Consider the following 18,952-nt stretch of genomic DNA (forward strand, 5'->3'; position numbering starts at 1 on the left):
AGCAATACATTGTAGAAGAGAAGAATTAATTCTTGTTAAAAAGTGATGAATCATGAACGTAGAAAGGGGGACATATCCCATCATCCCTCAAAAACCCTGATTTGTGATCTAAGTAATCAATCATGGAATTGTGGATCATCTGGTGAAAGGTTTTGTCGGAAATTTCTTTTTTAAGAGGTAAAACTTGAAAAAGTGTTCCAAAAGTAATTATCAAGTATGATTAAATTCTGTCGAAGAAGGAGCTAATTTTTATTCAGGATTTCCTTCTATCCCATTCAGATCTAAATTCTTATCGTATATCCTCTTTATTAGTGAGTATGAAGGAAGGATCTCTTATTAAACCTAATCGAAGGGATAAATATTTTGAGGGAATATCCATGACATAGTAATGAGATTGTCAGTTCTTTCAGATCGTAGTCCATCATATTTATCTTGTAGTGGAGAAGAACCTCTATTGATGAACTTATTTTCATCTTTACATGACTTCGTATTAATTAATTCATGCTTCACCTCTTGTAAAATGGATTTGATATCCCTTTTCTAAGTGAATATAAGTGTTGAAAATAGTGTTTCTAATTTGATTTCCAAGATGAGTGTATGTTAGTGTTTCTTTTTTGAAGAACTTATTATCAAGGATGCCAGGAGAGGTCCTGTACACATAAATATAGAGGATATCTGATTGAATGTGTGCCTTTAGCCTAAGGGATTTTAGACTTATATTAGTGATTAAGAATCTAATTATATATTACTCAACATGTTGGATATGAATTAGTTCATCTTTACCTATCGTTATTATTACCACTACTCAAACTGAAGACACGGCACATAATGAAGTTGGGATGATATTTCTTTCATTTCAAATTGATTTTGATAGTTTATTCTGCCAGCAAGTTCAACATTTACTTCCTGATATTAAGTAATCCATTACATAATATATATATATATATATTTATTAATAAAATTATTGAAACTTCAACTTTGAATTATAACTTATATGGAGGCATTCCAAGTAGCTGAGTGGAATTAAAAAAACTTGGTTGGATATTGTACTGTGTCATTTGTATCAATAGCTTCGTCATCCGATTGATATATTCTTAAGCACCCAAAATCTTCATTGATTATATCAATTTTTGATTCCTTGCTGCTATAATTAAATATAATATCTGTATGTCTTTGTAGCTCAGATCTACAAAAAGTGGGAATATATTTTCCTTGATATACTGTTGATGAAAAACATGTATTTCCACAATGAAGTTTTTTGATATGTTTCCCTCACTCTTATTTAGGTAATTCGTTAATTTTGGAACTGTGGAAAAATAGATGATAGAAGAAAATTTTGTGGGAACAGTAAAAATGAATGCTCCCTGGTTACGTGGCAACAAATCCACTAAATTCGGAGCTTATCAATATAAACAAATTTGAGTATGATTTTAAATTTTTTCATAAAAAATATCAGTCACATCTAGTCTAATGAGCACCTCTTTAAGCGTGTCACAACACTAAACGGCCATATCCAGTTTTCAAATTTAGAATTGTTACAAATTAAGAAACTTGGGTAAAGAGATTACCTAAACTAAGCGGTCACTTTTATAGTTTATGTTGCTTGACCGCTTAATACAGGTTTTGTTTTATTTGTGGTCTGAGGCCTCTGCAAGTGAGAGTTTTGGTCCTAATAAGTAAGAGTTGAGAGTTTAAATTTATAAGATAAAAGAGGCTTTCTGTAAATACCAATGTTTATAATTACTAAAAGGGAGATTTTGCTTTAACTTCAACTTTTTAACCAATTTGGGCCCCCTTTCTTTTTGTTTAAGAGTAAGTCTTTATAAGCTATTACTGATAGCAAACCCTCATCAATTAAAAAGTTTATAAAACTCAATATATAAATTATGTTTTTTATCTATGTCTAATATTAATGAAAACTTAATTTAAATCAGCCAACCTTACTCTAAAGGTTTTCCTCCGGACCTTACCGCTTTTTTTTTTTTTTTTTCCAGAAAAAATATTTTATTACATTATTTAAAAATTTTGAAACCATATTTATTACCCCTCCTTGATCTTAACATTAAACCTTTGGTGATACATAATCTGACACCAATTACTTTGGTAGCCCTAAGAAGTTGCTATCTAACATGTCTACAAATATCTCCTTGAACTTGGTTGATGTTAAAACACATTAACAATTCAGTCTTCAATGAATTCCAGATTTTAATGAAAAATTTACTAATAAAAATAAGAAATGAATGGTTATGTAAAAAATTGCACTTTTAGCTAACATAGAATGACTATTTCATACAATACCATTCCATTGTCTTGTATTGGCAAATGGAATTTTCATAGAATATATTCAATATATATTAATTTTAATATATACACCCTCAAAGATAATAATAATTATCCCCGTAACCAAGGAATTTTTTTTTGTAATCTTGGGAAAAAATAGTAACAAAATCACATCTTAAAGACAATAGAAAAATGAAGTATTTATTTCTGTTCATTGTTCATTATTTCAAAATGAACGGAAAGCTTGAACGCCGTTCATTTTTCCATTCAATCTTCAAGCTTAAAATTTTCAAATGTCTAAATATGTCATCTCTCAAAATTATCTGCTTATACTTTTTCTTTTTATGCTCACAAGGATTTCGAAAATTTCATCCCTCTATTTATTAAACTCTAGTCAAAGTGAAAATACTTTCAATTCGACTTGAACTCAAGCTCATAGAGTCCCAACTTGACTCGGGCTCTTGACTCATAAACGGCTTTGTTTTTTGTATGAGCTTATGTTGGAAAAAATCCGTTATAGTGACTGAGTTCTTTATCAATGTTACTATATGGATAATCATTATTAGTGATTAAAATTGGATGTATTTCTTATCCCGACCGTTATTTTATTTGGCAAATTAAAGAATGAATTTTCTTTTCCTCATATGTTTTCATTATTATTTAATTCGTGATGAGTGAACTTCCTTTTCTACTACTATTACACATACAATTATATACGAAACCAGATTGAACATTTGAGTATGCCCATATAAGATGGTAACCTAGAAAATTTGTTGCGGAGTTATAATTGTAATTCCTTGTTCTCAGATTAGAATTGAGGTTCGACATCGGAGTAATTCTTGCCAATGTTTTTGTTTATTTCCATCTCCTCCTCCTTCCTCGTCACAGCTGCTAGTAGCTGATCTAATGAAACATCTGACAACTAAGAAGCTCTAAATTGTCAGGGTTACCATCTTGAGTTTCGGTTTCTTTTTTTTAGTTATCCCTTAAATCCTCCGGATTAGCATTACTGCTTAGACAGGGGGAATTTTTATACAAATGAATTGAAGACAATAATCGAATTTATCTATGAGTGTAAATTCAAAACTTGATCTCATTTTTTCGCTCACTCATCTGAATTCTTAAATATCTGGAATTAATTTATAACTATTATCGTTCAGAGTATTTTTTTACCCTTAACACAATCCCCAAATTAAATGTAGGAGAAATAAAACTTATGTAAAAGTTTTTTTTTTTAATGATTAGAAAGTGTTTTTATTGATTCTGTATCATGTTCTGAACTCGATATATTTTCATTTTAAGGCTGAAAATAATGAAAAACGACACTCTTTTTTAGACCCTTATAACTTGATCATTATCATAGTGATGAGGAATATCATAGCTTATATTATAGAAAGATATTCAATGTATAATATAAAAAAAGATTTATTTAAAAAATATGCATCTCCAAGGATTTTTGTTCCATTTTGTAGTGGTTGCAGTGGGTTTACTAGCAAATAGTCAACATTATCATGATATTTTCCCCCCATTTCATTGCCAATTTCACGAATTCATGCCTCGTAAAAGGAAGATCGAAGCAATGGAAGGAAGATACTTCTAATTTGATCATCCATCTAAAGTGATATTCGGATTACGGTTCCCACGAGGGACGAAGGGAGGAGAATTCATCCGAGGAAGACTACCAGACCACATAAGGTAGTAAAGTGGACTCCTTCCTTGGGAATGAGATACCAGGATCGAAATAATATAGCAATTCATTCACGATGAGTAAATAATTTTTATATTTCAAAATGGAATCAATTAAAAAAAAAATAAAAAAAATGGAACAAAAATCCTTGAATATGCATATTTCTTAATAAATATTTTTTTAAATTATAAATTGAATATTTTTTATAATAGTAACTATAATACTCCTCTTGGCCTGATGTTTAGGATATTAAAAATAATTGGCAAAATATAGGACAAGACATAATAACTAACTGAAGAGATTTATATATATATATAAAGCGTTGAGGACAAGAAGAACAGAATAATACAATTAATACATATATTCTACGCAGCTACATGGAATGCCTCCATTTAAGTTGTCATTAAAAGTTGGAGCTCCAATAGTTTTATTAAGAAATATATATGTTATTTCATGGATTACTTAATATCAGGAAATAAAAGTTGATCTTGCTGGCAGAATAAATGATCAAAATCAATTTAAAACGAAAGAAATATTAACCCAACTTCATTATGAGCAGTGTCTTCAGTTTTAATAGTCGTAATAATAACGATTTGTTGCATTAAAATAGTCAAAAGGTGGACTAATTTAGGCCTAACATGTTGAGTAATCCAACTTAGGTTCTTAATACATAATATAAGATTAAAATTTCTGACTTTAATTTTATGCAAAATAACCATTGAAGCAGATATCCTCTATCTATATATGTGAGACATTAATTACTTGATGTGAAGATATGTAAAGATGAAAACAAGTTCATCAAGAGACACTCTTCTCCAATACAAGATAAATATGATGGACTACGGACTGAAAGAACTGACAATTTCATTACTATGTCATGGATATTCCCTCAAAATATGTATTCCTTCGATTAGGTTTAATAAGTGGTCCTTCCTTCATACTCACAAATAAAGACGATCTATGATTAGAAGTTAGATCTGAAAGGGATAGAAGGAAATCCTGTATAAAAATTAGCTCTTTCTTTGACAGAACTAAATCATACTCGATAATTGTTTTTGGAACACTCTTTCAAGTTTTACCTCCGAAAAATGAAAATTTCTGACAAGTTTTTAAACCATACATTCCACAATTTCATTATTGATCACATAGATGACAAATGAGGGTTTTTAAAGGAAGATAGTATAAGTCCTTATCTCTGCGTTCATGATACATCCCTTTTTAACAAAAATTAATTCTTCTCTTCTTCAATTGTTATTTAATAGAATAATTATATATTTTCAACGCTCTATCGAGGAGGTTGCGTTGCTAGTGTCTATCCAGATGTAAAGTAATATATACTTTTTCTAAAGTTTGAATTTAATTTAGATTTAAAAAAAGTGAATTTCAAATCTTCTTTTTTTTATTGTAGATGCAATTTGGGGGAAATAACCGACTTTTAAAAATAATCCTAATTCCCTCTTTCCCCCTACAACCTAAATATTAATAATGGGGAAGTGAAAAAGCATGCATTTTTAGGCGTGTAAGAATATAATAATAAAGTTAAGGGGAGTTAATTTTTACCCTCTGAATGTGCTCATTTTCCCTTAAATATGTATTAAGTAATTCATAAAATTGAAGCAATGATATATTTATATGTAGAACACATTGATGGAACATATTTCTATAAAGAGGCATTCGTCAGATATTGAAGTCAATCAACGTCATTTTCTTCTACCTCCCCCCACTTGAGTGAGTCATAAGTCCTTTACAATCTTACAGTTCTTAGTTCATAATTTTAATTTTTATTTAGATATATTTTTTTCGTTATTCTTTTGGAAATTAATACATTCAGCTATATCTTTTGTACGTAGTGTTTCTACCTAAAGACGACTTTGTTGGGAAATTAAATTTTGCAGAGCGGTCCAGTTCAGTCCCACTTATCGCTCCTTAAAAAGATAAAATCGATCGTTGGTGACGTCATTGAGTTTTTTTATTATTGTCTGTTATATAATATAATAAATTCTATAATTAAGTAAATATTTTATATTTCATTATAATAAGAGAATGAATATTTAATGCAAGATATAAGCAATAATGGTTAGTTCAAAAAAGTTGTGATATGGTAAGGAAATAACTTATGTAAAATTTAATTTCCCAACAAAGTCCTCTTTAGGTAGCAAATCTAGTTAAAAGATTGAAAGGAGACAAAAGTTCGTTATTTCATCAATAAAGATTAAAATACAGTGTTTATTATTATAACTTATAAAAAATATTAATAAAGTTTATTTCTAAAGCTATCCTATGGAGCAAAAAGAGAGAATATAATAAAAGAAATTTTTGTTCTTTACTTTCTTAAAATGTAAGAAAATGATGCGCATGATACGCGGAGCATCAAATTTTTTTAACTTTTTTTCTCTTTTTTGTTCTCAATGACAATTTTCAAATTAAACTATTTTAACATTTTTTATAGGTTAAAACTGTTTGTATAAAAATTACTTTATACAAAATAACTAAAAATGTCTTTTTAGGATCTTCATTCACTAAGTAAGTTTTTTTTTTTTTTTTTTTTTTTTTTTTGTAATTTGATCGAGATTTGCGACGTATAGGGAAATGCAATTTCCATAACATATAACATCTTTTTTGCACTATCCATAATTGAAATTCAAAAAAAAGTTGAAAATCAAACGACTCTAATGTGCAATGCTCTTTATAGATATCATCGACTTTTTTAGCAAAAAAATCATGGTCTAACAGTTAAGGACTGACAGTTCCAAGGACCTAAAGACAGGTTCTAAGACTGGATTGGACTAGACCGAATAAATAAGGATAGGCACTAGACTAGTTGCTGGTAATTTAAATTTTTTTTTAATTTTAAGAATTAAAATTTTTGTAAAAAAAATGTTTAGATTAAAGTTTGTAATAAAAAAAAATGTGACGAATACTTTTTTTGAAGACTTTCATTGCTGAAATTTGTAAATTGATACTTTCGAAATGTTAAACACAATTTGGAGCTCTTATTTATACACGTAAAATAAAAATGGCGTCTTTAATCCAGATTTCTAGAGCTCCATGAGTCAGGTTTCAAAATCAAATCATATGTTCTATAAGATCAACAAAAAATATGTGTTACAATAAATGATAATTCTAAAAATAGACATGAAAGAATTACAAAGAGATGTTCTTTAGAATGGAGACTAAATTGGTAGAAGTTTATATTTTTAAACAGCTCTTCATTATGTTTTAAAATCATATACGTTTGTCGGTAAATATTAGTGTTGAGTTTCGGTCTGGATAGGTCTCGTAGTAAAAATTCGATCTATAAAAAAATAATCGGTCTTAATCGGGACGCATGTAATTTTTCAGGGGAAAAAAAAAAGGAAAATGACGGGGATTTTGTAGAAAAAATCTCAAATTACCAAGCTAAAATAAAATTCGGTCTCGAACCAAGTCCCAACACTAATAAATAAAGCATAATAATTTTCCTATGAAATAAGAAAATTTTATCTTACTTTAAACCTATGTAATTGCACAAAAAGAAAGCTAGTTAATTTGAAACTGTTTTTATGCTTCAAACTGTTGATACAAATAGGATAATATGCTGCGAAATTAATTATGATATGAATATATGATGAGCTCCTAGCTAGTCAAAGCACTCGCCACTTAAAGAGAAATCGTACATTTATGATACGCACATGAGGGCAACAGTATCTCTCTTACGTCGTGTATTCACTATGTATTTCTTCATTATTATTTTTTTTCAGTTCACTCAATTTCCCTTTGGTGTAACACGCTCTAGCTAATACATAGAGTTACGACTTCAATACGATATCATTTACACTGTGTATGTGTCATTAAATAGTATATTTATACTCCACGCACTTCGCCTTCCTCACTAGTGAATAGTCAGGTTATATTATATTGAGAGAAAAAAAGACAGCAGGATTGATATTTACTATTACAAACACGTTCGTTTAGGAGCCTCTAGAAAGCATGTGGCTTCGTCGTGGAAGCTCACCTGTAGATTGGTGTGAGACCAACTACACCTTCTCTCCATTCATAGCCGAGTTCTTCAACACCATATCCAATGTCCTTTTCATCCTTTTCACGCCTGTCCTAATACAACTGCATAAGCCTTATGCCTCCATCATGGGCCCCGGAATTCACATTATTTGGGCACTCCTCTTTGTTGTTGGACTAAGTTCAGCCTATTTCCATGCAACTTTGTCTCTTTTAGGACAGCTTCTGGATGAAGTGGCTATTTTGTGGGTTGTAATGGCGGGCTTTGGGATGTGGTTTCCTAAAAGTTTCATGCCTGGGTGGATTGTGGAAACCAGGGGAAGGAAAAACTTTCTAGTCTTGGTAAGTGTTGTCATTCAAAAATGACGAAATTTTGTTATTATTTTATCAAATACATTTATTCAGGACAAAATTACTTTTATGTGCATAATATTTATGTATGTTTATTTCGGTATAATGTAAGTCAATTATATATATTTTTAGAATTGTTAGAATAATATATTTATTATTCCTGTAAATGTTCGTGATATAAGCCACAAGTTAAAGGTAAATGATTATTTATTTAGTACATGAAATAGTTTATTAAAAAACTCCATAAAATACCTTACCAGATTAGGTATGTATCTTTGTAGAAATGAATTATAAAAAACGCTTGAAATGTTTGTTGATTAGATATCCTTTTTGTTCTTTTAACATTGTTTTTCAAGACCTCGAATTGATAAATTTTATGATTTATTGGGAGAGAAAAACAATAATTAATTGATTAATGGGGTTATTTTATTTCTTTAAATTAATCTTTGTAAATCCTTATAAAAGGAATCACCCAAAAGCCCACGAATATGATTATTTTCCTCGTCCCTCAGTATCAAATCAGCATAACTGCTAAGATTATCAAACTTCATAGAATGCTTTCTTTGATAATTAATTTAAATTTTTTTTTTTATCATGAAGTACCTATGTATGTTTAGTACAAAAGGGCCTTTTATAATTTTATTCATGGGAAGAGTGGCCATGCCTAGGATTTTAATCAAGTGTTTAATTTTTGAGAAGGAATGATCAAATATAACCTTCAATAAGTCATGAAAACTCTAACATTTGAGAGTGATGTGACATACGTCTAAAATGGCATTGATTAATTCTGGTTGAAGGAGGAACGGAAACTATAAAAAATGGCAGGTTCGGCCATGGCTAAGAGTGACTCTTTTTCTCTGGGCACATGTCCTCTTCTAATATATTGTCCAGGTTTTTTTTTATAAATTCATGATATGTCTAATTTTATGAAAAGAGAGTTAAAAATCGAATGAATTATTAAAGAAAGACAAAAATCCAAACTATCTTCTTTACTAACAAAAATAAGAAATATTTTTTGTAAAAAAAAAAGAAAATGCAAAATGTATTTTATAAAACAAGAGTAGATGATAGTTAATCTTGTAATAATTTCAAATTATTTACCTCCTTCCCCTTCAGCCTTCTAGAAAACTAAAATATAGTAACCCCACTATACCTAGGTTTACAAAGTAGCTTGAAAACTTTTCGTCTTCTTTTTTGTTTTTTTGCTTTTTTAAAGTGTCTATTATTTTAACTACAAATATCACAACTAGTATAAGGATTTACTCTTCAATTGACATGATAATAAGGATTTCTTTTGTCAATGTAAACAAATTTTTTTATCTCATTTTTACTCAAATACACGAGAAAAACTATATGGAAGTTGAACGATTAAGAAATGAGGTCATTACACTTCTTAAACATCAGACTCCACACGGTGTGAAAATAAACCAGTAGGTCTACCTACGTGAAATTATTGAAGGCAATTCTACGACCATGGGTCTGTAAAGATTTCCCAAACCAAAAGGTTTCCAACAGAATATGGTGCTTTCTCATACCATCTTGAAAGTGTAATCTCCTTGCAAGAACAACATTAAACCCCTTTTGGATATTAAAAGATTTATTTTCTCTTCATCAGACCCTCTAGTTTTTTCATGTAAAGAATAGTTGAGATGAAGGTCAACTAAATTTCCAGAACAAGCAAAGAGAACTTCTTTGTACATATTAAGCCATTTCGTGACAAAATCCTTGAAGAAACTGTGTGGGGCACATGATAAGTGGTAACAAAGGGTTCAGCTACTTTTTATAAAGGCTGAAAGTAGTTTTTTTGGTACTAGGGAAACTGCCCTGGGGAAAATTGCTAGTGGAATATTGCCCTGGAGAAAATTGCCATGGAAGAAAAATGGCAATTTTACTCCATGAAAATCATCCAATGACAATTTTCTCTAGGGTAGTTTTCCGCGCACGGTTTTTTAGATAGAGTTTGTAAATTTTCTTAAATTTTTAAGGTATATTAGTTGAGTTTGTCAATCGGCTCATATATATTTGACTAGTTTTAAATGTACTATGGGACTGTTTGAAAAAGCCACCCTGTATATTAGTTATTTGTGGTGGGGAATATCCCTTGTAATCGGCTGGTTATCAATTATTCTCAAACTGTGTATGATCGACCCATTTAATCACCCTAGTTTTTGAAGTAATAAAGAACTGACGCGACCATGTTTGTACACAAATAATAAAAACTATGTATTTACATACTTAATCGTTACAGATAACAATAATAATGATTAGTATCAGAGAAGAATAGTGTTTATATGAGAAAATATTGCTATGCTAAATGTCATGTTTTCTTGTTTATGACGATAACATGTGTTTATATGCATTACATAAGTATATCCCTGGTATTCTAACTAGATATATCCTAAACATAATTGAAATAAATAGATTACTATTTGAATATGTGTTCTTGCAACGCAATAACAACAGTAACTTCTATTTTAGGGGATTCATTAAAGATCTACGATACTTTATAATTTCATCTTTTTTTTTAATTTTTAAAAAAGCCTTGTGAATATTTTTTTATTTCAAAAGTATGGGTGTTCTAAATTAGTTCACTTTTGGGGAAGATAATGGAAGTGAAAAATCCAAATTAGTTAGCTATATAATTAAAGTGGCACAAATTAAGTTATGAGCTGTTTCCAGATACATTTGAGACTTTGATTACGAACCTGCAATAAGCTTCTTTTTTTTTCTTATTAGTTAAGTTTTTTTTTGCCTTTTTTATATCTTTTTATTATAAATTAAATAACTAATTATTATTCTAGTAAGTCAAAAACCTTCTTCTTTTTTTTTTTCGTTGAAGAGTTTTGCTGGAGGATGAATACCACCTCAGTTTTATTTGTTTAAGATTAAAAAGTACTCCTTTGAAGCGTGGCGAATCATGAAATTTTACTTATATTAAAAAACTTGTCGATAACTCTCTACAAACTTATCAATACTCAATGTTAGCATATAGCTAGCTGAATTATGCAGATATTTTATTTTTATTTTTGTAGTTTATTAATATCTACTTGCTCGTGTTAAAACGTTCAGCAAAAAACCTTTTTATTAACTCTCAACCTCGACTGTTAAAAGGCAAATGATTCATTTTTTTTTCTTTTTTTTAAAACATATGATAGCCTGTCTTCTGTATTTTTCTTGTAGCCAAATGTTAATTATTATTTAGAGAATATTTATTAATTATCATAAACATTGAATTGGTAATCTTATGAATGACAGAGTATGAAATGACACAAATTCTAAAGGACGGCCCTGGATACATATAAATTTATATTCATAAAACGTAGAGTTAGCTGTTTTAAACAATACAAGAGTCAACTTATGAAAATTAAAAAAAGGAAAATATACTACATTTATGTTTATTTTAAAAAGCAAGCCTTTGCTAGTGTTCACATACTGAGCGAGAAACTATATTCTGACTTAATGCTAACAATTGATTGCCGATCACAAAAAAATAATAGCCGAAAACAAGAATCAACTCATGGTTAAATAAAGCTAACATATAAGTATAGAAATGCTATGCAAGTATGCTAGCTCATAAATGAAATGGTATTTTGTTCTACCTGTATATAGCTCGCAAAATACTAAAGAAAGGCTTACTGAGACTAATAAATTAAATGTTTTAGTCATAACTAGTGTTTTGTGTGTCCTTATTTATGACTGAAGATGACAGTCCCGTCTAGGTCAGTGTCGGTCTGGTCCAGTTCAGTCCTACAACTTATAAAGTTCGGTCCTTGATGACGTCAACCAACTTTATTTCTTCATTTTTTTAAATCGGTTCTATTCACACAGTCCGAAGGACCGACAGTTTTAAGGAACAATAGGACAGGTCCTAAAACTGGACTGGACTGAATAAATAAGGACTGACACAACATTAGTGATAACTAATAATTAGTGAGTTTACTTTAAGTATAAGTTCCTTCTAAAGTTAGTTTGAATTTGTGGGAATAGTCTAAATATAATATAATGCTAACTATATTTTAACTAGAGTCATATCTTGTGAATGTTTCACGTTGGGAAAGAAAACGTTAATTATTCCGCCACAATTAATCATTATTCAGTTGACTCTTTATGTTACATTCAATTAAATAGAGCAAGCAATTTAAAATAGTATTATGAATACACTCTTTAATATTTCATACAATAAACATGTATATCCATATATTTTTTTTCTATGAGTTTCTTTTAGTTATGTTTTATATTGTTGTTACATATTATGTTTATCTATAAATCACAAACAAAAATTATGTATATATTCTGTGTATACTCGTAATCGATTAATATTAGGTTTTCAGAGACAATAGCCAATATGCATGTACAGGGTGTCCACGATTATTGGAACTACTTTAAACTTCATCCATATCCATAATGTGGATATTCGGGGTTAAATCATACTAATATAAAAAATTTGCGTGAACAGTACACTATAACTTCCACAACAATTGTTTTGACAACAAAAAATAGTCATCATGGAACAAGCAAGGAGAGACGCCATCCTCGAATTGGCTCGCGCGGGACACAAGCCCTCTGCTATCTACAAGCTTCTTAACTACCCCAAGACCACGGTGTACCAGGTCTTCAATACCTGGGAGGTTGAGGGGAAGGTCTGTCGCAAGGCCCAAAACATGAGAAGTGACCGAATCCGCACTCCCCGCTTCCTTGAAGACCTCCGGAAGTCCATCAAGGCTTCGCTGGGGACTTCCTTGTCCAGGTTGGCCAAGAACCATGGAGTGAGCAAGCAGCTGGTCTCCAAGGCTGTGAATGAGGACCTCGGGTATAGTTCATACTGAATGGCCAAACAACACATCCTCATGGCATCCATGAAGGCCACCAGGCTCACCAACGGTAAGGGTCTCCTCAATGACCTGAAGAGCCATGGAGGAAGAATCATCTTCTTCTCCGACGAGAAGAACTGGACTGTCGACAGAAGCTACAACGTCCAGAATGGTAGCTGGCTAGCCAAGGAGAGAGAAGAGGTCCCTGCAGTCTTGACCACAAAGTTCCCGGCCTCTGCGATGACCCTGGGTGTCATCTGCAGCACCGGTGAGGTGATGCCTCCTTTCTTCTTCAATCCCAAGGGAAGAGTGAACGCAATAAGGTACTGCGAAGTCATGGAGGAGTTCGTCATCCCCTGGATGAAGGATACAGCCGCTGGGAGGGAATTCATATTCCAACAAGACTCAGCGCCCGCACACATCGTCATGAGGACCACTAACCTCCTAAACTCCCACGACATCACTATCTGGGATCGCAACACCTGGCCCTCCAACTCACCCGACCTCAATCCGTGTGATTACTACTGGTAGGGGAAGTTGGAGAGGGAGGTGTGCAAGGTCAGCCACAAGAACATCGCGGCCCTGAAGGGCTCCATTACGAGGGAGTGGAATGCTGTCGATTCCGCGAAAGTCATCAGGGCATGCAAATCCTTTAGGAACAGGATGGAGAAGATGGTGGCTGCTGAGGGAGGACATGTTGAATAAATTTATTGTTTAATATAATGTCTAACTTTTTCATATTAACAAATACACTCCAAATTCCATTTTTATCAAGCAAGTTGAATTTTAAGATAGTTCCAATTTATCGTGGACAACCTAACCTGTATTTGGTATGAAAGTAAAGGGAATTTTTTTATACAACTTGCATCTTTGACATAATGACTCGAAATGTGAAAAAAGGGACCTTAAACATTAACATAGAAATAATCAAAGATATGGTCACTCTGTTAGAATGCATATTTGATGACAAAGTTTAAACCTTAAAAATATGATGGAATATGCAATTAAATAAAATACAAATATTAGGTTAATTTCAGAGCGTTTTGCTAGATGTCTTTAATGAGTTATATCTCAAAATTAATACATTGCATAAAAAAATCTTATAATATATTTAAAGGTTAAGTGTACACTTAAAAAATTTTCATTTACAGTTTTATGTTTGGTGAAGCCAGTTTTTTGTTACAACATTCCAAAATGGAAGTAAAAAAAAAAGAGAAAAATTTATACATTCTTCAGTATCCCTACGTTCAAGGTGAAAAGGCAGAGCAGGTGGTCAAAAGAAAAAAAAATGTGCTGTTTATGGCCCCACTATAATATCGAATGCAAGAGCAAAGTGGTGGTTCCCAAGATTCCGTTCTGGTAATATGGACGTTGAAGATGAGGGACGCTCTGGTAGGTCAATCATTGAAAATGTCGATAAAATAATGGATATCGTCGAGTTGGACCAGCACGCGAGCACTTATTCAATCGCCAAGTAACTGAAAATTAGCCAGAAAACCGTTTGGAATCCTTTGCTTAAGGCTGCTCTATGTATGAGTACCACACAAATTGAGACAAAATAACTTTTTGGATCGAATTGATGTTTGTGACTATTTGCTGATACGAAACTAAATTGATACATTTTTAAGCGTATTGTGACTTGCGATGAAAAATGGGTCCCATACTAGAACAACAGCCGATATAGATTGTGTTAAAAGTACAGTGAAGTGACTCAAACGATCGCCAAGACCAAATTAACGTCGAAGAAGGCTTTGCTTTGCCTTTGGTAAGATTGTAAAGAAATAATCCACTAGGAGCTGTTCCCATCGGGTAAAACACTCAATTCGTACTTTTATTGTCAACAACTGACCAAATTGAAGGAGGTGATATACCAGAAGCCGGCTGAATTGGTCAATGGAAAGGGCTTTGTATTCTATAAGACAACACCAGGTCATACCAATCTTTAACGACGCGCCAAAATCTCCCAAGAGCTTGGATGGGAGATTCTATTGCACCCAATCTATAGTTCAGACCTGGCACCAAGCGATTATTACCTTTTCAAGCATTTGCAAAATTTTCTTGATGGTACAAAATGACCTTAAGAGAGGTTTGTGAAAATGAGCTGGTCAAGCTTTTTACCAATATGGACGAAGACTTCTTCAATCGCAGAATTTTGAAATTGCATTCAAAATGGACAAAAGTTATCCAACAAAACGGTGCATATTTGATCTAAATCGGATAATCCTAACTATGTTAATTTTACTGTCGAAATAAAGCAAAAAAATGCACTGAGCTTTTTACTTCTCCTATTATTTAGCAAATTTACATGCACCGGTATTTCCTCTTTTTTTTATATACATATTTACTAATTATTATTAAGGTTTGGTCCAATCTAAGATTTATATAATTAAATCCATTAAAAAAAGTTTGGTCTGAACCGGCTACACAGAAAAATTAGGTCTATATCGGTCTCACGTATAAAATTGGTGTTCATTGGTCTTTTTATGATTCGGTTTGGACCGATTTTATAGATGAATTTTTGATGATGTCATGTATGTTTCCAAATTGTAAACAGGGGGACAAGTATACATCAAGTTTAAAGTGTTTCACAACTCATATAACTAGGTAGGGGTATGAAAATCGGTCCTATGAGTGAGAACCAAAAAGTCGGGATTTGAGAACGATTAAATTTGATCCACCGTCTGATACCGCGTTCGTGATCGAAATAATAGCTTTAAACCGAACCAAAAAAAAAATTGGTCTTGAACTGAGTCTCAACACTTACTTAATATACGTAAATATGTACTTGTGAAGTTAAAAAATAAAGCTGATTTTAATATGTACCCAAGAGCCGAATATTAGCCCAACTAATAATTATTGATCGATTGCTAATAATTAAAAGTAGTATATATTTATGTATAACTTATTGCATTATTATTTTCGTTATTTTTTCAGGTATTTTGTGCCACACTTATGAGTACAGTTCTTGGATTCATTGCTCCTTCACTCAATGCATTTTTCCTCATGACCATGAATATGCCTGCATCAGCATTTCTCATTTATAATCTCCGTAAGGAAAAGGAGTCGAGGATACAGAACCTGGGGAAACGAAGCATTGGGTTTTGGTTAATTGCAATTTTCTGTTGGGTAAATGATAGAGTTCTGTGTGACATTTGGATCTCTATACAGTTCCCATATCTTCATGGTTTCTGGCATATCTTTATCTTCATTGCTTCCTACTCCTCAGTTGTTCTTTTTGCATATTTTGATGTGAAGAACAATTATCCTCTCAAAGAACCCTCCGTCAAATATTGGCCAAGTGATTCCTTTGAACTGGGTATACCCTATGTACAGTTGAGAGCAGATTCTCCTGGATCGTACTTCAAGGATCCTTCGATTTAAACACATATTTGATATTGTTCCAACTGTACCATTTTATACAGTCATTTGTTCAAATTTTGTAAACGAATATACGTAAGTTGAGGCTTGGATTCTCCAAGGAACACTATATACATGGAACTTGCACTCTTTTTTCTTTTCCTTTTTATAACCAAGTACGGCTGATTTTTTTTTCTTTCTTTTTTTCTTAATAAAATAGTTATAAATTGAAAAAGGGAATTTAATTAAGACAATTGTGTAATGATTGTCTAAAGGCATTAAAATAATTTTTTTATAATTAATTATTATTCTGATGATAGAAAATGAATAGGCCAACCAAAAATTTTGATGCCCTTAGACATTCATTACACAATTTTTTTTTTCATAAACAATTCATAACTTATGCCTGTAATAGAAATCTGTAATCAAAGGCTCAAGTGCACCCCCTACAAAAGGGGTAAAAGACCTATTTAATTACTAAAATGGCATAATATAAGTTCATAAGGCCATTTGTCGACCAATTGTCATATTTTTATGAAAAATAAGTATACTCATACATAAACTTGTTAAAAAATCAGGCTTGTGAAATTCATAAATCAAAGTTATATTAAATCCCAATATCAAGCATATTACAGGCCTATTTTTAGGTATAAGTATACATGTGACTATTTGAAACTAATGAATGAGTGGTATTTTTATAAAAATGTGATAAATATTTGACAAATGGCATTATAAACTTATATTATGTAGTTGTTGTTATTTCTGAGTTCTTCTACCCCATTTGTAGTGGGCACGCTTGAGCCTTCACTGACAGGTTTCTAGGGTACTATATCACTTATGAGTGATGTATTTTGAAATACAAATGAAGGGGAGGAAAAGGGGCATAACGACTGCTCTGAAAACACTGTTAAGATTTGAAAATAAATATATAGCAAATCGTCTGTTCTTCTAGAATATATTCCCTCAATTTTTCAAACCAACCAAAAAAAATGTCAAAAAGTATTGTGACAACCAGGGTTTTTTCTAACTTTTATCATTTGTGGGAGGGGGCTTCACCCTAAAAGTCATCAACACAGTTATATATTTACTTATACAAATATGTTTATTTTATATATATGTTGTGTACAATTTACCATGTCTATACAACTAAATTGCAAATTTTAGGGGGCTTCAAAAACTTTGGTGTGGGGGGGAGGATTTTGTAAATAAAGAAAAAAGTACACACATTTCTGAGCTAGCCCTCATACCAATCAAAAACCCTGTGGAATTACTTGTGAGTTCATATAAATTATCTTATTACAAGCGCGTCTGCAGGCTCATATTTCGGCATAATTTGATCCAATGACCTTCTTTTAGAAAATAAATCCGTAAACAATTCCCTGTGCTTTCTCATAATAATTTTTTCTCTCCCCCCTCCCCTGCATTACCTCCACCAAAGAAGTTGAACGGAGGTTATGCTTTTGCCTCTGTTTGTTTGTTGTCTGTTGTTCACCAGGATTAGAGCAAAAGTTGAAGATTGATTTTGATCTAACTTTGCATGAAAATTATATATGACTACAGTAAGAGGACATTAAATTTTGAGAGGTCCAGGTAGCAATAAACGTCAAAAATACATCGTGGAGCATAACTTTAGAACATATAAGGTACTGAACTCAAATTAATGTCCTTATGTAGGTTTCATATAGTATAAATTCAGGGCTTGATCTCCCCCCTAAAAAAAGGAGGGCTAGCCATGCCACTCGTGACAACACTAGTAAGGGCACAGAGCCTATCAAACCTTTACTACCTTCTTGGTACACTGGCCAACTATGGGCGAATAAGGGAAGAGAAAAAAAGGAGTGTATGTTCCAACTAACATATAGAGTATTCCTTGACCAAGGATTTCATACTTCGTATACTTTTTTTTTTCGCGTATCTGTGATTCTATGTAATTTTTATTCATTACATATTATATTCAATATAATTAATTTTATTTAAATTGCTATTTAAAACCTTTTGATTTTTAAGAACCAAAGATTATAAATTATAATTCAACATTTATTTAAATCATCTCTTTTGCATACCGCAGTGATTTTTATCAAAGTATTGTAATAATTATATACATCCTTAAATGTATTCATATAAACTTATAATTGTTATTCCTCTTTAAAAACGTGTTATCTACCTATAAATCAATAATTTATTTTTATCCCAACTACAAGAAAATATTATATCAATAATAATAATGTGTTCTTCGATCTAATACAAAATCAAATAACATTATTTTTAGAATCCTTCAATAATAACCTTATTATTATATATATATATATACATGTGTATGTTAGACTAAGCTACTTTACGAATAAACTTGTGATTGATTAAGAATCAACTGATACGATCTAAGTATGTATTACTTTCTTCTAAGTATAATACATAATATCATATCTATAAATAACATAAGTAAGTTCATAACTGTTGTTAGAGAATTATG

At 31.4% G+C, this 18,952-nt stretch overlaps 1 protein-coding gene across 2 annotated transcripts; it reads left to right on the top strand.

The window, feature by feature from the left end:
* Positions 1 to 25: 25 nt before the first annotated feature.
* Positions 26 to 18,744, top strand: bwa (alkaline ceramidase). Of its 2 annotated transcripts, XM_040712313.2 has the most exons (5): positions 26 to 177; positions 1,287 to 1,422; positions 7,708 to 7,853; positions 7,922 to 8,305; positions 16,060 to 18,744. In XM_040712313.2, the coding sequence occupies exons 4-5, from the start codon at positions 7,937 to 7,939 to the stop codon at positions 16,504 to 16,506; spliced, it is 816 nt and encodes a 271-aa protein (XP_040568247.1). In that variant the 5' UTR covers positions 26 to 177; positions 1,287 to 1,422; positions 7,708 to 7,853; positions 7,922 to 7,936; the 3' UTR covers positions 16,507 to 18,744. The 2 variants fall into 2 exon arrangements, with proteins under 2 accessions (XP_040568247.1, XP_040568246.1); XM_040712312.2 differs by lacking the exons at positions 26 to 177; positions 1,287 to 1,422 and having other exon boundaries at positions 7,694 to 8,305.
* Positions 18,745 to 18,952: the final 208 nt, after the last annotated feature.

Source organism: Lepeophtheirus salmonis, chromosome 5 (assembly GCF_016086655.4).
Source record: "Lepeophtheirus salmonis chromosome 5, UVic_Lsal_1.4, whole genome shotgun sequence".
Lineage (NCBI taxonomy): Eukaryota > Metazoa > Arthropoda > Copepoda > Siphonostomatoida > Caligidae > Lepeophtheirus > Lepeophtheirus salmonis.